This window comes from Balaenoptera musculus, chromosome 7 (assembly GCF_009873245.2).
Source record: "Balaenoptera musculus isolate JJ_BM4_2016_0621 chromosome 7, mBalMus1.pri.v3, whole genome shotgun sequence".
In the NCBI taxonomy this organism is placed as follows: Eukaryota; Metazoa; Chordata; class Mammalia; order Artiodactyla; family Balaenopteridae; genus Balaenoptera; species Balaenoptera musculus.
The window spans coordinates 39,918,032-39,942,181 of record NC_045791.1 but is presented as its reverse complement, the minus strand read 5'-3'; the positions used below and the strand labels follow the sequence as shown (position 1 = coordinate 39,942,181).

The 24,150-nt window shown below is 36.6% G+C and overlaps 1 protein-coding gene and 2 pseudogenes across 2 annotated transcripts in view; 2 read left to right on the top strand and 1 right to left on the bottom strand.

Annotated features, from left to right (window-relative positions):
• Positions 1 to 12,232, top strand: part of LOC118897692 (cytohesin 1 interacting protein) — a 65,770-nt gene extending 53,538 nt beyond the window's left edge. For both annotated transcript variants that reach the window (XM_036856928.1, XM_036856927.1), the window contains 2 exons: positions 6,428 to 6,494; positions 8,936 to 12,232. In XM_036856928.1, coding sequence (XP_036712823.1) covers positions 6,428 to 6,494; positions 8,936 to 9,396 — 528 coding nt within the window. In that variant the 3' untranslated portion in view covers positions 9,397 to 12,232. The remainder of the gene's footprint in view (positions 1 to 6,427; positions 6,495 to 8,935) is intronic.
• A 3,438-nt stretch (positions 12,233 to 15,670) lies between these two features.
• Positions 15,671 to 17,416, top strand: LOC118897837 (annotated as a pseudogene).
• Positions 17,417 to 23,694: 6,278 nt separating this feature from the next.
• Positions 23,695 to 23,904, bottom strand: LOC118898585 (annotated as a pseudogene).
• Positions 23,905 to 24,150: the final 246 nt, after the last annotated feature.

Here is a 24,150-nt window from a genome sequence, read left to right as displayed (position 1 = left end):
ATAGGTTTATGTTTCATGGAATAAAGAACTCTCTTGCACAACACATATTTGCATGCTTCTAAGCATTTTCTGTTCTTTGAACATTTTCTCTTGAACTTTTAATATACATACTTTATTATTTTTTCTAACCTAGAAAATTTTCAACATCTCCATCCTCTCCCAGAACGTCATGAGGACCTTAACATGTTTAAATGCCCATTTAAGGCTCCATCTTCCTTATTATTGCTTACTTTAGAAAATTCTATCCATTTTTAAAATGAAAAAGACAGGCTTTTTTTTCTTAACAGCTGGTAAACAAGTATACCAACCAGTGAACTGTTGGCCTTGCCCTTGTTTCTTGTATTCTGTTCTTTACCTCCGGGTTTACTTTCCTTCTTGCTGTAGTATTATACTCCTTTTAGTGAGGGTAGGTGGGTCTTTATTGAAAAATATCTCTTTCACTGCTACTATAGAGTTTTATAGATAATTGAATTATTCTAAGTTGGTGTTTTGTCTCCTTAGCACTTTGGATGTATTGTTCCTTTGATATTTTGTTTATGAGGGAGCTCCTAATTGTTTATCCTTTGTAAGATACTCTGCATTTTCTATATTTTCTTCTAAAAGTTTTAAAGCTTTTTAATATCCAAGTCTTTAATTCATTCAGAATTAATTTTTGTGTGTAGTATGAGATAGGATTCCAATTTTGTTTTATTTTTTTCTATTTGAGTACTCAGTTCTCCCAGTACCATTTATTTTATACAGTCCTTCTTTTTCCCCAGCGGACCTGCAGTAAAACCTCTATTTTTAAGCTAGTTCCAGATACGAATGGATCTTACAGGTTTCCAATTCTGATCCATTGATCAATTTGTTTATATCAAACTCAGCTATTGTACCTTTGTAATACATATTGATGTCTGAATGGGCAAGCTTTCCAGGTTATTCTTGGCCCTTTGATTGTCTGTATACATTTTAGAATCAGATTGTTAAGTTCTATGAATGTATGTTGGAGTTCTGATAGATAATACGGTTTTATATAGATAGATCAATTTGAGGAGACTTGACATCCATATGGTATTGAGTTTTCTTACTGACAGACTATCTCAGTAAATAATTTTTAATTATTTTCTTTGTCTTTCCATAAATTCCTATAATTTTATGCAGATAGATCCTATGCAGCTTTTATTAGATTTATTCCTTTGTAAAATGATTTTTGTTTTTATTATAGTTTCTTTATTAAAAATAATATTTTGATTGAGATTAATGTGTAGATGTGTGAAATCAATTTTTCTGTGCTGTTATATTCAAACACCCTGCTAAACTATATAATTTCTAATAAATTACAGATTATTTTGAGTTTCTCATGAAGATAATAACTATCTGTTGAGAATGATATGTAGCTCTTTTTCTTATTTTGCTACACTGGTTAAGGCCTATAATACAATGATGGATAGAAACTAAAATAGTAGGCATCCTTGCTTTGCTTTTGACCTTAAAGGGAATTCTTTTGATTCTTTCCTGTCTCTAGGGTTATACTTTTCAGGATAAGGAGGCTCCCTTCTACACCAAGTTTTCTGGTAGTTTTTACAGTGCTCGTGTATTAAATTGTATCAAATACTTTTTTTCTGTAAGTGTTGAGGTGGTCTTCTCATTTATTGATTTTTAAAAATCTGTCAGTTTGGTGAATAACATTTAAAGGTTTTCTAATGTAAAACCACCCTTGCATTTTTATAATAAATCCAACCTGGTTATAATTTATCATCTTTTTTATATACTTGTAGATTTGATTTGATAACATTTTCTTTAGCATTGTTGAGGGTAACTTCATCTTACAGGTAGAATGGCCTGTAATTTTCTTTTCTCAGACTATCTTTTTTAGTTTTGGTATCAAATTTACTGGACTCTTAGCATGAGGTGAGGAGTCTCTTCCCCTTTTTGTCCTCTGGTAGAATTCTTGTAACGCTATCTGAATCATCTGGGCTTGTGTTTCTTTTTGATGTGAATACTTCTAAACTCTGTTTCAGTTTCTTTATTAGCTATAAGACTGCTCAGGCTTTCTGTTTGTGTTTGTTTGTTTGAGCCAGCTTTATTGAATGATGTTTTTGTTAATAAAGTTTTAAAATTTTCAAATTTATTTCATGAAGTTGATAATAAACATTCTGTTCTCATCTTTTTATTTTCTATCACAGCTGTGTTTGTGTCCCCATTTTCATTAGTACTACTTTTTATGCCTTCTTTCTATTTTTTTTTCCTTGGTAATTCTCTCTAGAGGATTTCCCATTTTTAAGCCCTTTTCAAAACCCAGTATTTCAATTTGGGGCAATTTTTCATCTTTTGCTGGTTGCTTTTAAGGTGTTCTTTTGTCTTTCCTGATTTACGGTTTCACCACAATGTGATTAGGTGTGGATTCATTTCTAAATTTATACTGCTTGGAACTTGCAGTGTCCTTCCAGCCTAAAGACTTCTGACTTTCTTCAGTTTTGGATAATTATCAGCTTGACTTTTTTGAATACACCTTCCTCATCATTCCCTGGATTATCTTCTGAAATTTCTGTTAGACATATTTCAGAGTCTTTTGATTTACTTTCCATGCTTCCTGACCACTTCAGATTTTGTATCACTTTATCTTTTTTTGTTATGTTATTTTTTATTGAAGTATAGTCGATTTACAATATTGTGTTCATTTCAGGTGTACAGCAAAGTGATTGAGTTACACATATATGTGTGTATACATCTACTATATCTATATTCTTTTTTTCAATTCTTTTCACTGTTATGTTATTTTTGAATTCCTTAGTAATATCTTCAGTAATGTTGTCTGTGTTCTGTATAGAATGTGTTCTTTCTCTTGAGTTTTAAAAGTTAATTTTTTATTTTCAAATAGTTCTTTTTCGTGTCTATCTGTTCTTTTCTTCCTTTGTTTCAAATTTCTTGTTCTTAGGAACATCACATCTCTCTCTCAGAGGACTGTAAATATTCTTATTTTAAAGTCTTTGAACACCTTTCTATTTTTATTTTGTTTGTAGAGAGTCCATGTACTGATTATCAGTTTTGTTGTCTTTCTTATCATTAAACTTCTGTGGAGCTCCGGAGTCTGGATTGCCCGTTTCCCTGGGCCTCTCCCTTCCACTCAGTGTGAGAGTTGGGCAGTGACCTCTGCTCTGCACTTCAAGGCTTCCGGTCTAAAGCCACGTCTGGCAGCTTGGATGCCTTCCCTGGGGGGCCAGTGTGCTGCTCAGTTCAGGTCATGAGGCTACGTTTATGTGCTCCTGCCTCTCTGGGTACATGCTCTCCATGAGCTTTAGTCGCCCTCAACAGCTTTGCTCAGCTCCTTTTCACAATGGTGGAGCTTCAGCCAAGGTTCTTCTCTCAAGCAGGAAACTTGTCTTTGTCTCTGCCTCACATAATTGCATTTAAACTATCGCCATAGGGTCCAATTTCCTTGTGACCTCTTTCTTTTTCTCCAGGTCCAGAAGACTTTTGGGTTCATTTCTGCTCACTTTCTTTCATTTCTGTTCCTTTTCTAATCTTGAAATTATGAGATTTCCAGCTCATCTATTGAGCCAGAAATGTCTGGGTCTGACCTATTAACCAGAGTCAGGTTGGCTTCCCCTTCACACAATGACATTTAGTTTGTGCATCCTACGTGTGCATTGTGTCCCTCAAAGACTCTTTGTGGGGCCATAACCTCTTCTTTAGAAACAGTGGTGCCTTCTGAGCTGTGTTTTCAGGGATTCCCTTTCTCATGGCCTATGATTCAAATGTTTAACATGAAAACAGCACATCTAGTGGGCTGAGGGACCTACTTTTTAATCCAGCTCTGATATTTACTGGGTTTGTAGCCCTTGGGAAATATTTTGCTACATTGAACCTTTATTTTCTAATCTGGAACTTTTTAGGACAGTTAGAAAAATTAAATAGCATATTATCCATGAAAGCACTATAAAAGTAGTAAAGTGTTATGGAAATGTTTAGCTATATGTCTCATGTAGAATGAAAACGTTGAAGATATGTTCAACCAAAATATCCAGTCTGTGATAGCTGAGTGTTGTTTCAGGAAGCCATCCTTTCATTTATTCGTTTAGTCAATATTTACTGAGCATCTGCTATGTACCAGGCACTGAGCTAGGCACAGTGAGGTGACGTGATCCAGTAGGATTAAATCTCACATGTACTTTAATTTTCTTCTAACAGTGAGAGGTTAGATTTGTCCAAATACACTACTGTGATATTAATAATAGGCCGACTCTGAGGAAAATAAGGAAGCTTCAATATAGACTAAAAACTCTTAGTCACTTTGACACATCTGCTCTTTGCATTGGTATTTTCTTGGTTTAAGTGACGACATACTTAGATGACTGGGACAAATCAACAGATTTGACATTTAAAAACCTTGACTTTCACAGAAACTGTTTGGCAAGCTCTAACTTCGTATTTCTGCATAGTAAGTGCAGAAATACAACTTCCTCTTCTCCCTATAATTAGTTTTGAGCATCAGTCTATCCTTATGCTCCCCAACTAGACTCTATTCTCTTGCAAGAGATAAACCTCTTTAAGAAAGAAAAAAGGGCTTGGTATATATGCCAGATCCCTGCTAGTTCTGTACTTCCTGGTTTCCTAACTCTGACCTTCACGTGACCACAGGTTTACAAGAGCTGTAATTCAGGTAGCCCAGCAGTCTCATAGCCAGGTAGACTATATTATAGTACAGAAAGAGCAAGAAATTAACTGAGCCAGGTATTTTATGGCTTTGACTCATTGGTTGCATATTATATTGACAACCATAATGATTGCTGCTAAATGTTACTCTTACCAAGGCTTGGAAAATCCTGCCCAGTGATTGTTCAATCCCTGAACTGAGGAACCAGCCGCTTTCCCCCTTAAACACTTAATGACATTCTTGTAATATTTCCTTTTCCTTCAGTCTTCCCGTTCCAAATGTGCGTTTTTTCCCCCTCTTCCTTTTTAGCCTTCATCTGCCCCTTCCAGATTGATTTGTACAAAGGACCACTTGTTTCCAACTAGGCTGGCTGTCCTTCAGGATAAGTGTCCCCAGGCAAATCTGAGCTGTGCTTACCTGCTGGACTTGCTGTGGGGACCCGAAATGGCAAAGGAAGGGGTGGAGTAAAGAACAAAGAGGGGGAGGGAGAAGGAGCCTTTTTGCCTTGTCAGATGCTTTCTGCTTGGTTGACTTTTGATTCCAGTCTGTGGGCTAGGCCAGGCCTCACATGCAGTCGTGACCATTACAGCAGCCGTTTCATCCTTCCCTGGGCCACTGCTCTCATGTGCGGGGTAGCCAAGGAAGGAAGCAGTTAAGAAGTCAGGGCGCTTACAGGGTTCTAAGTTTAGCCCTCCAAGGAAGCCTTTTAGAACTAGTCAGCTTCTCCTTTTGGGTATAGAAAATAAGTAGATATCCAGCAGAAAAGACTATTTTAGTGCCCCAGGCTTATAGAATGATGGTGGTATTTTTTTTTTAATTGAAGTATAGTTGATTTACAATATTGTGTTTCAGGTGTACAGCAAAGTGATTCAGTTATACATATATATTTTTTCAGATTTTTTTCCATTACATGTTATTACAAGACACTGAATGTAGTTCCCTATGCTGTACAATAAATCCTTGTTGTTTACTATTTTATGTATAGTGGTGTGTATCTCTTAATCCCATACTCATAATTTATCCCTCCTCCCGTTCCCACTTTGATAACCATAAATTTGTTTTCTATGTCTGTGAGTCTGTTTCTGTTTTGTAAATAAGTTTATTTGTATCATTTTTCAGATTCCACATATAAGTAACATCATATGGTATTTATCTTTCCTGTCTGACGTACTTCACTTAGTATGATAATCTCTAGGTCCATCCATGTTGCTGCAAATGACATTATTTCATTCTTTTTTTATGGCTGAGTAATATTTTGTTGTATACGTATACCACATCTTCTGTATCCATTCAAAATGATCATGGTATTTTTTGAACATTTACTAAGCTGTACCCACTGTTCCAACCATTTTACATTTACTAATGCATTTAATCCTCATGACAATTCCCAGGTTTAGGTTCTGTTGGTGTTCTCATATTGCTGATGGAAGAAGCCTAGAGTGTAAAGGCTTGCCGAAACAGCTAGTAAATGGACACAAACCTAAGCAATCTGTTTCTCTAATATTTTTAAATAAAAAATATATAAATATCATGGTTTCTATTATCTGTTGTTTCTATTGAAATGACATCATTGTTTCAACTTGTTGGTGATACTAGATTATTTCTTGAGAAATTAGTGTTCCCAATATTCTGCTTTTATACAGAAAAAGAATCTTTCAAATGAATGGGAGGGATTGTTAGTGATAGAAAGAAATGAAAAAAAAAATTAATGACAAATCTCAACACCTGGAAGTAAATTGCTATCTTCACTGGGGTTTCCAAATAATTAGCACTTTTCTTCTTCTTTCTCAGCAAACCTTGAAGAGAAAATGGGTGGAGTTCAGATCTCTGCAGTTACAGGAACAACGCCTGCTTCATGGTAAATGTGATTTCCTGTTCAGAAACCACACTTACATTTCATTCTTTCAGTATTTCTGCCTCTAAATTGTTTTAAGATTATCATCATTACAAGAAAAAAATTGCCTAGCATGGATTGAGAATAGTAGTCTGTGTTTCTTTGGCATGGCTTTTGGAGTGACCACTGTATTTGGAGGAGGGGTAAGTCATCATCACACCCCCTCCTCCATGCACATAACACATGCACATGAAAACATGGACACACGTGCATGTGTGCACTCACTCTCAAGAGGAACCTGGGGATTTTAGAAGAGTAATATGAATGATTGCCTGATTTTCCTACTACTTCAGCAGATGAATTAAATTCCTGAGAATATCTACGGTTCAGGGGCTGGGTAGTTCTCAGAAACTCTTGAAGCTGGGAATGGTAACATGCTTCTTGGGTGGAGCTCCTATTATTTGCTCAAATTGTGTAAGTTACAGTAATGCAGAGAAGTCCTTCTTCATGGCCCTCAAATCCAAAACAGAAATATGAAGGATCATTATAACAGTAAATGCATGGCTCTTGCTGTTGTGTACATTCTGAAAAGAAGGGTTGAGTTTAAAATTTGTTGACTTGGCATTTGCCATGTGACTGGTATAACCTGAGGAATGAACTTGTAGATACAAATAATTCACTGAAACCACTAACTGTGTGGGTGTGAAATATAGGTTGTATCTTCTTCAGATAACACAGAGCTAACATCTCTATTTATAACCTTAGAATATCTGTTTGTTAAAAGTGATAATCTGTTTACAGAAGAAGGATACATTTAATTCTTAATTAGGCACTAATTTATGGCTTAGAGGCTTGTGTTGAAGTTCTATTTTTTTCAAAAAATGAAACATGTATGAGTTACTTCTCTTTTCTGTGTTTCTAAATTAATACTCTTAAAAACATATAGCAGGCTTTGTTGGGGGGTCTGAAGTTTGCTAACCAGACAGAGGCACACATTTCTGGCCACTTCCTGGATTTCTGTAGACTTGAGGGTGTTTGGAATATCTTTGCCTCTACTTCTGGAGCATCCTGGAGTGGAGATGGGGTTTGGTCTGGTAAGTGTAGGCAGTTCTATGGCTTTATGGAAGTGGCCTTGTATAGACACGATCCTTAGTTCAGAATCAAGGAGTTTGACTTTTCATAGGTCATTGTTGTACATATTTTTTGAGAGATTGAAGGAGTTCTTTAGCTTACTTTTTCTAGACCTACAATAAATATCCAGGGCATGAGTTTCTACAAGCCAATTGCTCGCCAATCAAAAGAAATTCATCAACTTGTTGGGAGATGAAATAAAATAGGTTTTGTTAACAAAAAGGAAAGCATTATAACGAGTCACCACAGGGCTGGCCCTACTCAACCTTGCAGATCAAATGGAAAAATAAACAGTCTCTTTTTATAGTGTCAACCAAGGACAAAGGAGAGCAGAAGTAGAGATTATCAGCACAAAATAAAACAATTTCTGAGTGTGTAATGTTCTATTACTTTTCCTGAAGCAAAGTCATCTTCTAATGATGTTTTTCTCATGCTAGTATTACAAATAATCTCCTTTCTTTTAACAGCATACTAACCAACTCAAATAGTACAGAAACAAGTGGGATATGAACAGGCTGTTGGTGTGAGATTAAAATTTGAGTTTGGAGAGCCCAGATGTAGGTTATAAAAGGTTGATGAAGAAATTCAGCTAAGCAGATAACATTCAATTTCTTCAAATGAATTATTACTTATTTTAGGACAGGGATGTTTTCTGGGTACACTACCATTTCAAAGCATTTAAGTATTAAAGGATTTTCTAAGAATCAACTGGGCATATCAAGGCTGGAAGATATCCTTTCTGTTTTAAACATCTTTGAATTCTCTAATAATCAGCCTACAGGGGCAGGTTTTATAACTGTGTTTCCCATACACTTCAAGTGATGTTATAATAATTTTACAATTATTAAAAAAAGATAGTAACTAAAAATCAGAGGAACTAAAATAGAGAAAATCCATAAGAGGCATTTCCCCAAGTATATTCTTTGGAGCCCATTTCTATGATAATTTTAATAAAAGGTGGCATGGTCACTTCAATATAAGAAATGATTCTTTTGGAAATTCATAAGTCACACTGGCATACTGTTAGATGAGTTGAACTGTTCTCATATGAAGAATCTTGTTTCAATTTATTTAATCTAGCATTACCATTTTTGTCACCATGGAACCCTTTTACCTGGAAACTAGTCCATGAGCAGATAGTTTGAAAAACCGTACTATAAGGTTTATTGAATGGTCTCATGAACAGTTACTTACTCATGCAAGTGAAAGTTTAGTGAAAAGTATTATTTACCCTTACTCTTTCTTGTGCCCTTCAAAGAGAAATTTGGTGTATTTACTTGTAAGGAGTGATGCTCAGATCCATTTCATAGTAGGCTTTGTTTTCTGCTTTCTAGGTGATGCAGCTAACTGCCCAAGTTTGGAAAATATGGACATAGATGAATCAGCTTTGTTTGGACCGCTGCCTGGTTCAGCTCTCCTGGACCGGAGTCGATTATCCAGTGAGAGCAGCTGTAAGAGCTGCCTGAGCTCCATGACAATAGACAGTGAGGATGGGTACCAGACATGTGTGTCTGAAGACTCGAGCAGGGAAGCCTTCAGCCGGCAGACAAGCACAGATGATGAGTGTTTTGTCCTCAAGGATGGGGATGATTTTCTGAAGAGGTGTTCTTCGAGGAGGAACCAGAGCATTAGTTCTGCTAGTAGTGGGTCCATGTCTCCCTTGTGGGAAGGCAACTTCTCAAGCATGTTTGGGACCCTGCCCAGGAAAAGCAGAAGGGGAAGTGTCCGGAAACAGCTCTTAAAATTCATCCCTGGCCTTCACCGCGCTGTGGAAGAGGAAGAGAGTCGCTTTTAATGGGTTATAGTGTCCTTTCATATTAGCTTATTTCATAAATATCTTCAGATTCATTTAGACCAACTCCACCCAGCTTAGTGGGAAAGTGAAGATGGCTTGCAAAACTGACATCCCATTTCATGGCAATAGTGAACTTTATTTAAATTTTTGTATCATTATGTTTGCTCCTTCAATCATTTTTTTAACCAGAACAACTCAAGTTCTAAGCAGGCAGTAGGAAAATTAAGTAATAAATTAGAAAATATAACAAATTAACACAAGTGCCTGCTCATTTTAATGCTGCCTGTGAAGGCAAGAGTAAAATTTATTTTCTAGATTATTCATGTGAAAAGTTGAGCACTTTTTGGAGTCAAGTGTGAATAAGAAAGTGACAGAATATAATTATTTGGAATACCTTCTGTAGGTTAATTGGTAGGTTACAAAACTTTATATTTGCTTAAGCTCAGTAGCCTTTGGGGGGGCTTATTAATAGGCAATTTTGAATGTTTCTGTTCAAATCTATAAAAGATTATAAACAAAGATGATCATCAGCCCTTTTTTACATCCACAATGACAATAAATCAGGACGTATAAGATTTAATATGGGGGTTTAAACTTTATGAGATCTATGGAAAGATGTTATCTAAGATGGGTGCTAAGGAAGACTATAATAAGTCCTTTTTTATTGGTAGCCTAAACAAAATAGATGAGGATGTCATTCTTACCTAATTCAACTTTTGTTCTGCCTAAACATTGATGACAAGTCTAGCACTCTCAAGATCCTACAGCCTTGTGATTTTTTTGAACAAATGTCTAAAATTTGAAAAATTAGTCAGGAAAAGTATTTTCCTCCTATAGATTTTTTTCCACATTACTCCTCACTTTATATTATATATTCCAAATAGTTATTGCCTCAGCACTCTTTTGTCTATTAGTTATGTTAGTATCACATTACTTCTAGCCTTTCAATCATATTTTTATTCAATACCCATTAAAGTCCATGATTTCTCTGTTGTGGTGATAAAGCTGCTCATTACCTATATTCTAGGGTAGATAATCTGGACAATGCAATAAATAGTCCTTACTGATTTTAAATTGTGTGTGTGTGTGTGTGTGTGTGTGTGTGTGTGTGTGATAGTTGAGTTTGAGCACAACTGATACACTTAAACACTTAAATAAACTGAATAAAGAGTGAGTCATTTTGAGAGAAAAAAAAGAAGTGAAGGGAAGGAAGCTTGTAGGGTAAGAAATAAATAATAAAATAAAATAGAAAAAGATTTCTAATTGAGATCTGCTTCCTATTAAGTCTCTGAATTCAGAAGTATCCAGTGGGCTCTGCTTGAGAATCATTCATGTGAAAAGCAGAGCTTTCACAGGAACAATAACAATCTTGTCCATCATTTACTGAATGCATAATAGGTTATAGATGCTTTCCATGTGATCCTGGAAATAACCCTGTAGAGAGATGTTAGGCATACAGATAAGGAAGCAGGTATTGGGAGAAGTTCCCATGGTAAGTGGCAGTGCTGATATTGGAAGCCAGTTCTTCCCAGCTCTAGCTTACCCGCTTAGTCTCTCTAGATATTGCTTACCCTTTTGCTGGTTCTGTGTAGTTATCACCACAGGACTACCTCCTGCCCCAATCCCAGGAAAATTTAAAATGCGCAATTGTAGATATCGCATGAATAAGGATGTTGTAAATAGGAAAAAAAATTCCTATTTGGTAAATAGGAAAACAAACATATATTTAGGGTGACTCTTCCTTCTCGCTTCCACAAGCAAGTTTTCAGATATAAGCACATTAATAACTGCATGGTTAACAATACATTTATTTTCAACAAGAGCTTGCAAATCAATTGTGATTTGATTGATACTGCTTATTTCTCATCGTAGGCTAGAATTATCATGTTAAAGATCTGCTTACATGAATGCAGCATTATCTGTTAATCCTATTTCGCCAAGTCAAGGGGAAAGAAATGTCACATTTATTTGAGGAAAGATGACTTTAAAGTCTTCTACAATGTGAACAATGTTTCAAGAACTACCACAGTTCATCTGGAAAAGCAGACAATATGTCATTTGCTCTTCTGTGGTTTTAAGTGTTAAATATAGTGTAATACTTTCTTACAGTAAACATCAAACCCAAAATGGTACAGGGAAGAAGCACACAGCATGTTTTGCTGTAGTCTGTGATGAGCAGAATTAGAGTCAAGAATTAGACATGTTCAGGAAAAAAAGTTAAGCACTTTTTAACCAAAGTACAGGAAGTAAGGGTATGTCATGTTTTGTGTGTTCACAAGTTGTATGAAAACTCTTGTTTAGTGGAAATGTGGGTAAATTTCTCATAGCACAGCTTTTAAGACTGAATCTGACCTCAGTGGGGCTTTAGAAGATTTCATTTCTCTAATTTTCTGGTGCACGATGACCACAGTGACTCACTTTGCTGTAATTTACTGGGAAAAGAAAAATGAAGAGTTTTTTTTAACCCCAAAGTTGTCAAATATGTAATGTTGGTGAACTTATTAATTGATAATTTGTTATGAAAATGCATTTTTCTAGTATGGCATTGATGGATAAGCCAAATTTGAATCAAGCCTATTGGGAATTACTCTGTCATGTGACTAAAAGGAACACCATCATGTCAAACAGGTTGGAACCATATTTTTTGAAATGAACTTTTATTTATTACTTTCTACTTTCCAATTCTTTTATATCTTAGTTGCATGATACAAACAGTATTAAAAATCCCAGTTTGAACTGAAAGTCAAACTTGGACACAGTTTGTGTGACTAATCATAAACTATAAATATTTATGGATGTATACAATCTAAGCACAGTAAATAATACATAACAACTATACTATCCTTCAGATTACAAAATTATTGGTGCTTTATATCCATTTCCTTACAGAACTATGGGCAATAAAATAAAAATTTGACACCTTTTTGAAATAAAGAATGCTATTCTTCAGTGTCAGAACTTTCTGCTCTCTCTCTCTCTCTCTCCCTTTACTTACTTACTTTAAATGAAATGGTTGTTTTAAAAGAAGATTAAAAAAAATTTGTGTGCCCTCTTAACACCTACCTCTTTGCGGTTCTTAAGAGGCACTACCTACTTAATTGAAGCTTTGCACTTGTATTAGCTTTCTGTTGTTGTTTGACAAATTACTGCAAACATAGAGGCTTAAAACATATTTATTATCTCAAAGTGTGGGTCAGGAGTATGGGCAAAGCTTACCTGGGTCTCCTCAGTGCCTCACAAAGCAGCAATCACGGTGTCACCCAGGACTGAGTTCTCATCTGCAGGCTTTACTGGGGAAGGATTTCCTACCACAGTCCCTCAGGTTGTTGTCAGAAGCATTCCTTGTGGCCATAGGTTTCATTGCAACTTGCTTATTAAAACCCAGCAACAGAGAGAAAGAGATACTGCAAGCAAGACAGAGTCCTAAATAATGCAACGTAACCAGACTGACATCTCGGCACCTTTGCCATATAATAGAACATAATCACAGGAGTGACATCCTATCAATTGTGGTATATTGTTTGATAGACACAATTCACAGGAACCACCCACACTCACAAAGCAGGGCTTACACAAATGCATGAACATCAGGAGGTGGGGATCAGGGGCTACCTTAGAATCTATTCACAACACTATTCAAGGAGTTCACAGATTGATAACTTAAGATACTGAGTCTTTTCTAAACTTCTTTGAGCAAAAAGAAATTGTGAATGTCACCTTTTAAATTTTTATAGAGAGAAATGTTAAGATTAACGACCTTTGAAATTAAAGAAACTGGCCAAGATTGTATAACTAGCCAAAAATCTGAATAGGAAACTGTATCCAGGTCTGTTATTGACCGCCCAACTTTGTCCCCCAAGTGCATGAAATGATAGAAGATTTTAAAAGAATATTAAAGAGTGAACCAGTTACTTGCTTCCAAATTCTGCTCAGGGAATCTGAATGTATTTAAGTGAATTCAGTTATTGACATGCTGGACTTTATCACTTCTATGTGGGTGCATCTTTGTGAGCAGACGACAGGAATTCCACAGAAAAACAAAACAAAACTTTCATAATCAAAACTACAAAGCACAAAAGGAAATGATCAACCATGAGCAAATGTCAGGTGATTCCACAAATAGCAGAATTATTAGAACTTGAGAAAATAAAACAGTTTGAAAGAATATAAAAAATGTATATCTTAGGAATAAAGGATAAGTCTCACAACTTGATAAAGAATATCTACAAAAAACCTACAGCTAATATCATAATGTGAGAAACTGGATGCCTTTTCTCTAAGATCAGTTACAAACTAAGGATGTCCTCTCACCACTTCTATTTACCACTGTACTGAAAGTCCTACTTAGTTCACTAAGACAAGGAAAGGAAATAAAAAGTATGCAGATTAGGAAGGAAGACATGAAACTGACTTTGTTTTCAGATGGTATGGTTGTCAATGTGGAAAATCCCCTCAAATCAACAACAACAAACATTCTGGAACTAATAAGTGAGTATAGCAAGGTCACAGGACACAAATAACTATACAAAGTCAACTGATTTCCTATATACCAGAAATGAACAACTGGGATTTGAAATTCAACAATCAATACCATTTACAATTGTACCAAAAAAAAAAAAAAAGAAACACTTAGGTATAAACCTGACAAAATATGTACAGAATTTATATGTGGAAAACTCTAAAACTCTGATGAAAGAAATCCAAGAAAATCTAAATAGATATTCTGTACTCATGGATTGGAAGACTCAGTAGTGTTAAGATACTAATTCTTCCTAACTTAATCTATAGATTCATTGAAATTCCAATCAACATTTTGCAATCATTGAGAAACTAATTCTAAAATTTATATGGAAAAGTAAAAGACCTAGAATAGCCAATGTAATACTGAAAAAGAAGAAGTATAAGAAGGAGGAGGAGAAGAAGAAAGTTGGAGGAATCACAATACCCAATTTCTAGATTTCCTATAAATCTACAATAATTAAGACAGCATGGTTTTGGCAAAAGAATAGACATATAGATCAATGAAACAGATTTGAGCGCCCAGAAATAGACCTGCACAAATATAGTCACTGATCTTTGACAAAGAAGTAAATGCAGTTAAATGGAGAAAGGACAGTATTTTCAAAAATGGTTCTTGAACAATTGGACATCCATATGCAAGACTTTACACATTTCATGAAATTAACTCAAAATGAATCATAGACCTAGATGTAGAACATAAAAGTATAAAAGTTCTGGACAATAACAAAGGAAAACATCTAGATGTCCTTGGGTTTCATGATAAATTTTTTAGATACACCAAAAGGATTATTTGTGAAAGAAAAAGTTGATACATTGAACTTTATTAAAATTAAAAACTTCTGCTTTGGGAAAGATACTGTTAAGAGAATCAAAAGAAAAACCATAGACTGGGAGAAAATATTTGCAAAACACATATTTGAAAAAGAACTTGCATGCACAATATCAAAAGAACTTTTAAAATTCAAAAATAAGAATACAAACAACCCAATTAAAGCATGTTCAAAAGATGTGAACACATCTCCGAAGATAATATGTAGGTGGCAAATAAGTGCATTAAAAGAGTTCAATATCATTTGTCACTTGGGGTTTACAAATTAAATCCCAAGTAGTAACAAGATACTACTACATGGCTATTAGGATGACTACGATCCAGGTAACTAACAATACAAATTGCTGGCAAGGATGTGGAGTAACAGGAATGCTCCTTCATTGGTGATGGGAATGCAAACTGGTACAGCCCTTTGGAAGACAGTTTGGCAGTTTTTTACAAAGCTAAACATAGTCTCACCATATGATCTAGCAATTGCACCTCTAGGTACAGGCATACCTTGTTTAATCGTGCTTTATTTTATTATGCTTCACAGATAATGTATTTTTTTTGTTTTACAAATTGAATCTCTTTTTTTTTTTTTTTTTTTTTACAAATTGAAGGCAACCCCACATTAAGCAAGCAGCACCATTTTTCCAACTGCATTTGCTCACTTCGGGTCTCTGTGTCACATTTTGATAATTCTTGCAATATTTCAAACTTTTTCATTATTATTATATTTGTTATGGTGATCCGTGATCAGTGATCTTTGATGTTCCTATTGTAGTTGTTTTGAGGCACCACAAACTGTGCCCATATAAGACAGCAAACTTAATTGATAAATGTTATGTGTGTTCTGACTGCTCCGCCAACCAAGTGTTCCCCCATCTCTCCCCCTCTCTGAGACACAACAATATTGAAATTAGGCCAGTTAATAACTCTACAATGGCCTCTAAGTGTTCAAGCAAAAAGAACAGTCACACATCTTTCACTTTAAATCAAAAGCTGGAAATGATAAAGCTTAGTGAGTAGGGCATGCTGAAAGTTGAGATAGGTCAAAAGTTAGGTCTCTTGTGCCAAATAGTTAGCCAAGTTGTGAATGCAAACGAAAAAATCTTGAAGGAAATTAAAAGTGCTACTGCAGGGAACACACGGATAAGAAAGTGAAACGGCCTTATTGCTGATATGGAGAAAGTTTGAGGGGTCTGGATAGAAGATCAAACAGCCACAGCATTCCCTTAAGCCAAAGCCTAATCCAGAGAAAAGCCCTAACTCTCTTCAATTCTATAGAGGCTGACTGAGGTGAGAAAGTTATAGAAGAAAAGTTTGAAGCTAACAGAGGTTGGTTCATGAGGTTTAAGGAAAGAAGTCATCACTGTAACATCAAAGTGCAAGGTGAAGTAGCAAGTGCTGATGTAGAAGCTGCAGCGAGGTATTCAGAAAATCTTGCTAAGATGATTAATGAAGGTGATTGCACTCACCAACAGATTTTCCATGTAGACGAACAGTCTTTTACTGGAAGAAGATGCCATCTAGGACTTTCATAGCTAGAAAGGAGAAGTCAATGCCTGGCTTCAAGTCTTCAAAGGACAGGCCGACTCTCTTGTTAGGGGTTAATGCAGCTACTGACTTTAAGTTGAAGTCAAAGCTCATTCATCATTCTGAAAATCCTAGAGCCCTTCAGAATTATGTTAAACTACTCTGCCTGTTCTCCGTCAATGGAACAACAAAGCTTGCATGACAGCACATCTGTTTACAACATGGTTTACTTAATATTTTAAACTCACTGTTAAGACCTACCGCCCAGAAAAAAAAGATTCATTTCAAAATATTACTGCTTATTGACAATGTGCCGCGTCACCTAAGAGCCCTGATGGAGATGTACAATGAGATTCATGCTGTTTTCATGCCTGCTAACACAACATCATGGATCAAGGAGTAATTTTGACTTCTAAGTCTTATCATTTAAGAAATTCATTTTGTAAGGCTGTACTGCCATAGATAGTGATTCCTCTAATGGACCTGGGCAAAGTAAACTCAGGAAAAGAGCCATCATTCTAGATGCCATTAAGAACATTTGTGATTCATGGGAAGAGGCCGAAATATGAACGTTAACAGGAGTTTGGCAGAAGTTAATTCCAACCCCTGTGGGTGACTTTGAGGGGCTCAAAACTTCTGTGGAGGAGACAACTGCAGATGTGGTGGAAATAGCAAGAAAACCAGAAGTAGAAGTGGAGCCTGAAGATGTGTCTGAATTGCTGCAGTCTCATGATAAAATTTTAATTGATGAGGAGTTGCTTCTTATGGGTGAGCAAAGAAAATAGTTTCTTGAGATGGAATCAACTCCTGGTCATGATGCTGGGAAGACTGTTGAAATGATCACAAAGGATTTAGAATATTTCATAAACTTATTTGTTAAAGCAGCAACAGGGTTTGAGAGGATTGACCTCAATTTTAAAAGAAGTTCTACTGTGGGTAAAATGTTATCAAACAGCATTGCATGCTATAGAGAAATCATTCGTGAAAGGAAGAGTCAATCGATGTGGCAAACTTTTTTTTTGGTCTTATTTTTAAAAATTTCCACAGCCACCCCTACCTTCAGCAATCACCACCCTGACCAGTCAGCAGCCATCAACATCAAGGCAAGATGCTCCACCAACAAAAACAGTACAACTCACTGAAGGCACAGATGATGGTTAGCATTATTTAGCAATAAAGTATTTTTAAATTCATGTGTGTACATTGGTGGGGGTTTTTTTAGACGATGTTATTGCACACAATAGACTACAGTATACAGTAAATATAACTTTTATATGCACTGGGAAACCAAAAAATCATGTAACTCTATTTATTGAGATACTCACTTTATTGTGGTAGTCTGGAACTGAACCTTCAATATCTCCCAGGTATGCCTGTATTTACCTGATTGATTTGAAAACTTATGTCTACACAAAAAAACCACACACAAATATTTGTAGCAACTTTATTCTCAATCACAAAAAAATTGGAAGGAACTAAAATGTCCTTTAATAGGTTAATGGATAAACAAACAGTGGAATGTTATTCAACTATTATAAATATGAGCTCTTAAGCCAAGAAAAGGCTTGATGAACCTTAAATGCATGTTGATAAGTGAAAGAAGCTAGTCTGAAAATGCTACATACTGTATGGTTCTACTTATATGACATTCTGGAAGAGACAATACTATAGCAATAGTAAAGAGATCAGTGGTTCGCAGGGGTTTGTGGGTGGTGTGTGGGGGGGTGTGTACATGGAGAAGGTTGAATCGATGGAGCACTCATGAGTTTGTGTGTGTGTGTGTGTGTGTGTGTGTGTGTGTGTGTGTGAAGAGGTAGAGGTTTATTGAAATACAAACATTCGAGAACATGTAAGATAGAAAATGACCACAACATGTACAGACACTTGCTGCAAGAGGACTTCTGAGGTATTTACCCACTGCCTAGGCTACCCATGTGCTATCACGTTTTTTCCTGGTTAAATACAAGTAAGATGGGGAGGGGGAGGGGACAGAGCGGCCCTGGCCAATGGCTGCCATGCGACCTCAGGGCTGCACCGTCAGGTGAGCTCCTCTTGGCCCAGAGCCCCATTCTGGGGGCACCTGCTGGCGCTCCCACCCTCGGGCTTTCAGGCTGACACCCTGCTGTTGCTCTTGAGGGCAGCGAGGGCTTGCTGGCACTCATGAGTTTTATAATGTTCTCTTAGTCTACACGGGCTACTGAAATAAAATACCACAGACTGTGTGGCTGAAACAACAGATATTTATTTCCTCTTAGCTCTGGAGGCTGACTGCCCAGCAGAACCTTGGGGGTAGGGAAGCTATCTGAGGACAAAGAAACCATCTGCAACCCAGGGAGACAGCTCTAACCAAAAACTGAACCCTCCCAGAACTTGATCTTGGACTGGATCTGGAACCAGCATCCAGAATAATGAGAAAACAGATTTTTGTCGTATAAGCTATCCAGTCTGTGGAATTTTGTTATGGCAGCCTAAGCTGACTAAGACAAGAGTGGCAAACTACTCTGTATGATATTGTACCAGTAATTGTGGATACATGACACTATGTGTTTGTCAATATCCACAGAACTTTCAGCACAAAGAATGACTCAATGTATGCAAATTAATAAAAACCAACTTAGGAGTCTGGGGGATCCCAGAATTGAATGCAGAATGTGACAAGACAATCTAACTGTATTAATAATGTATGCAACAACCTACTTAAGAAAGTGGAAGGAAAAGAAGCTGACCTAAGTAACTTTGAAAACGACTTAAGTCTGTAAAATTAAAGGCAAAAAAAATGATACATGGACATTTGTACTCTAATTGAAACAGTTGTTTCCCATGGGGGTACCAGTTAAATATTCTGATACTGGTATACATGTATATTGGAATTGAACTATTAATAATTAACTGGCTGATTATGGGAACCAGGTTTTTCACTGTTACAGTGAGAGTTTACAGATAAGCAATGGAAGAGGTTAGAATGATTCATATGGAAAAGGATTAAAGCTGGAGACATCAGAATTTAGTCACTATAATATTAATATAGATACGGATGATTACATAGAGAAATACTTATAGATATGTTATATACATGGGTTAATATACACACATGTATTAACTTGCTCTGTCAGCTGAGAGAGCCTAGAAGCAATATCCTGATAGCAGTGAGCACACCTAGCGCTAAGATCTTGGTTTCTAATACCATTCTCCAATAAAAGAAACCAGCATTCTTCGTAAAAAAGACTGATTCTAGGACAGGGACAGAAAATGTACAAGAAGAGCCTGGAGTGTTTTATAGTGCTAGAAAGAGAAATCACAAGGAACAATAATGATGTTGACAGAATCAAGTTTCTACATCTGTAACAGAGAGGAGACCTACTAAATTCCTCATGTAAAGAATGCCACTTTGTGATATCTTTTGTGTGATTTCCTACTAGCCTTTCCTAGGGGCAGAATTTAACTTACCATTGGTGGCGTGCATGCTTTTCCTTCTTTCTTATATTTCTGCTGTTACTAGGTAAGGAAAATATTTATTAAAGGGACAAGGATTTGAATATATGTATGTAAAAGAATACGTATATTCAATCTTTACTTGTTTCTTCAATCATCCAAGTCAACAAATAATTTTTGAGCTAATTCTAATTAATGGGAACTCTTAGAAAGTCAAAACAACTAAAAATCCCTTATCTCAAAAGGTAGAGTTCTGTCAGAAGACACATATTGATATTATAGCATGATAAATTCATTTTTTTTTTTTTTGACTGCACCATGCAGCATGTGGAATCTTAGTTCCCCAACCAGGGATCGAACCCTTGGCCCCTGCAGTGGAACTATGAAGTCCTAACCACTGGACCGCCAGGGAATTCCCCATGATCAATTCTAAGGTAAAGATATGTAACGTAATTTAAGAACTTATACAAGGGCCACTTAACTCGGACTGGAGTTAGAAATGTGATCATTATTTTTCATAAACCCTTCGGGGGAGTAGTGCAAAGAACTTCACCTGGTTATAACATTAAAGCAGACATATGACAAAGGAAATTACAAAGTTTTTAATCTAAGCAAATCACTTGGATTTGAAGTAAGCTTTCCTTTTCTTCACAACTGTGCCAGTTTGGTGATTATGACTTGAGAGGCTTCTGGTCAGGTCACAAATTCATTATTGATGAAAGTGTGTGCTCAGGCTGAAGAGCAGAGCAGGTGGAATGGTACCCACTTTCCTTCCCAAAGACCAATGAAGAGAGTGTCTTCCTTTCTTGCCACACTCGTTTCCTACCTGAATCTCCAAATACCAATGAACCAGTTAAACCAGAGAGGAAATGAGAAGAGGAATAGTGTTTGCACTGTTTGGTGAGTGAAATTCTGTAATTGTCTTGTCCTCAAATGCTCAGAATTAAGTAACTAGGTCGATATATCTTCAAATCTAATTGACTAAACAATGCAGTTTACTATTATAATATTGCTTCAATATAGTAATTCTACCATTCTTGACCATCAATAACTAAGTGGATTTTTAAACTATTTTTAAATATAAAAAAATAACGAAACCATAGAAGAAGATCATGGGTATGAGTCTGATCCTAGCTAGCTGCACTTGAAGGCACGGCTGTCATTTCCTCACCACAGTGTGTGACACTTTTATTTAGTTTTAAAACTGTAGACAGAGCCACTGATTCAAAACAGGATGTGGGTAAACAGTTATGCATAGGAGTTGCTGGACTAGACATGAGCTAAGATAGTGGTTCTGAAACAGCATCTTCAGACCAGTGCTGGCTTGCTGTGTAAGAATCACCTGAGAAACTTGTTAGGATGCAGATTCCCAGGCACCAGATCCCAGAGAGTCTGTCAAATAGGTCTGGGCGGGGTCCAGGAATCTTCCTTTTAAACGAGCTCCCAAAGAGTTTCTCACACAGATAGCCAAGGAAGCACACTTCGAGAAACACAAGAAGCTTACAATTTCTCTGCCAGCTCTGGTCGTGTTAAAGGGCTAGATTGAGTGATAAAGAGAGAAGTATAAGAAAAAATTATGAGAAATCTAAAAAACATTAAAAGTGTCTTTAGAAAAAAGCTACCTCCTAGGAATTTCCTGTTTGATTTCCCATCAGGGCTGTGTGAAATCTTTACCCTTTCCAGCCTCTATTACCCCTCATTTTCAGTGAGTGACACTAACCCTTACTCCACTGCAGTGGAAGTCTTCTGAAAGGAGTTTCCTTAATTCCCTTCCCCCATTGACTTCTGTCTCTCTTTCCCTTTGCCCCTGTTTCAGAGATAAGGTACCGACTGAAGTGAATTCATGTTTTTCCCATCCCTCACATCTTTTTTACTTACCCACGGATTTCTTCCATTAGGCCCATAAAGGTTTTCTATTTTTCCTTATTCTGAATTTAACCAGTTAGACCTGCTTTTCCAGCATGAAGTAAAAAGAAGATCACGTCTCTTCAATACTTAATTTCATGAGTCCACGATCTGCTCAGCTTCGCAGGAGGAGATTTTCATTCATGGATCCTGTTCTTCCTTCTTTCCTAAATTCCCTGAGAATCGAGGGTCCTTACTGGGTGGTGCTTCCAAACTTCCTGAAAAGAGAAATGGAGAATTTGAAACGCCACTAGTGGGCCCAGGTTCAGTTACTGTTCTGCTACCGTCACAAAATGTTGTTACCGAAATCCTGCCCTGTAGAGTTCAAGGCACTGACACCATTCCTACTCCTGAGCCTTCAAGATCTTGGTATTTCTTGGAAAGAAGCCAGTCTAGGTCGTCTGGTATTTAATGCAGCCAAAAGAATGTGAGCTCCCAAGATGGCAGTTCTTTTAGCTTTTATTCACGTGCTCCATCTTTTGTCTTCAAGACCCCTTTCGTAATGGGATGGCTGAATTGGAAGGAGCTGTGGTCTAATTTTCAAAATGGAGCAACCCCTCTTTGCATGCCTAGCAAGGTTCAGATGTTAAGCAAAACCCACCAGTTGAGACTGATCCTTCCCTTGTGGTGAAATCTCTTTGTGAGCTTTTCCTGTTAGTGGACCTCATTAAAGACAATCTCAATTTATCAGAGGTCTTAAGTAGCTAATTTTAGAGTCTAGAGAGAGGAACCAGTATTTCTTTTCTGGCTTCTTGATTCTGCTCCAATGCTGTCCAACTTCTCATACCAAGGACAGCCATTGTTTGCTGATGAAAGGTCCTGTTTTATCTTTACACCTGGGAGGGTAGGTTGCTACTTGTGTTACAACTAGCTAATTAAAGAGCCCTTCTAGTGATTCTTCCCTTATTAACAAAATCATACTTCAAGATAACTTGCTGTCTCCACTTCTAGGCTTAGAGAAATTTGTCGTAATTTTATATGCCTTAAATATATGTGTATATATATGTGATATATGTGTATATGTATATATATGTGTGTATATATATATATACACACACATGCATATGTATACATCTGTATATATGCATCTTGACTGATTTCTTCTTGCATCTGTTGCTGTATCTTTTTCCTTCTGTTAACAACTAATCTTGGAAAAGTGTCATTGACAGCCTTCTAAAGAACAGTGTTATGGTTGTTTTAAAATTAAACTTTATTTTCCTCAACCTCTTTGTAACATTTGATATCTGTAATCAGACTCTTTCCTTTATGAAATACTCTGCTCCTGCCTTCTTGATTATTCCTTTTCTGATTCCTCTTTCAGCCACTTAAATGGAGCCATTCCTTAGGTTCTCTCCTCTCTATACTTTTTTCCTTGGGGTTCTCATCTTCTGTTACAACTTCAAATATCACTGCTGTATACCTCAGCCATTTTCCCAGACCAGAATTCCTTGCTCTTAATCTAACCCTCTGACCTTATCTTTCCCTGTCTCTCCTACATACACTGTATTGTAATTGTATTGAATGAACAAACTTTTCTGTCTCTATGACTACAGAGATTAGAGAGAATGCATAAATGAGTGGTGTGGGTCAGGTAAAGACAAATCATTTTGTAACAGACACTCAGCCTCAGTGTCAGGACAACAGGGAAAAGTGGGCACTCAGGAGGTTATGGCCAGGAAGCCAGCTGCTACTCAGCTCCAGTGAATTGTTTTTCAGGTTTTTTTTCCTTCCGTCCCTCCTTCTTTCCTTCCTTCGCTCCTTCCTTCCTTCCTCCCTCTCTCCCTCCCTTCCTTTTCTTTCTTTTGAAAGATTGTATTTAAATACTCAAGAGACTTAAAATCTGTCACAGAATTTGCAGGCCAGTAATAATGAGTTCCTTCCCTTTTTCTGTCATCGGAGTTGGCACATGAGCCAACTCTGGGTAGAAAGATACATTGAACTTAGAAGTGGTATATTGCCAGGCCAATATTGAGTTGACGTTCACTGCTTTTAGCAAAATCTTTGGATTTTAATACATGATCATGTTTGCAGTATCTATGCTAATGTTACAATTCGAGATTGTGATTCCACATGCTTTACTTTTGTGCAATGGGAGGTTTTTGATTGTTGCTATTTTAAGGGGAAGAATTTCACATTCAAAATGGTCCAGAAGACATTTATTGATGTTTTTGCCTTAAAAACAAAAAACTTAAAAATGTTGTGTATGCATCACTACGCATGGAACAGACAAAAATTTGGCAGTCATTTTAAACTGATAAGAACAGATACTACACTTGATTTTAGCCTAAAGGCCAAGAAGCGATGGCAGTCATTTTAGAAAGGCAACAGAAGTATGTGTGCCCTTTGGGTTTATTTTGGAAACAAAAAAGAATCTGAAAATGTCAGGTTTACAAGAGCAGAATCCCCTTGCGTGGTGCCAGAACAGGGAACATGCTTAGCAGGAATCAAGCACGGATTATGGACAGTCCTCAAAAGAGAATGTTCATGAGCATAGTTGCCTGGCAGTGACAAAACAATTTTTGTGCTGTTATCAAATTAAAAATGTTCAC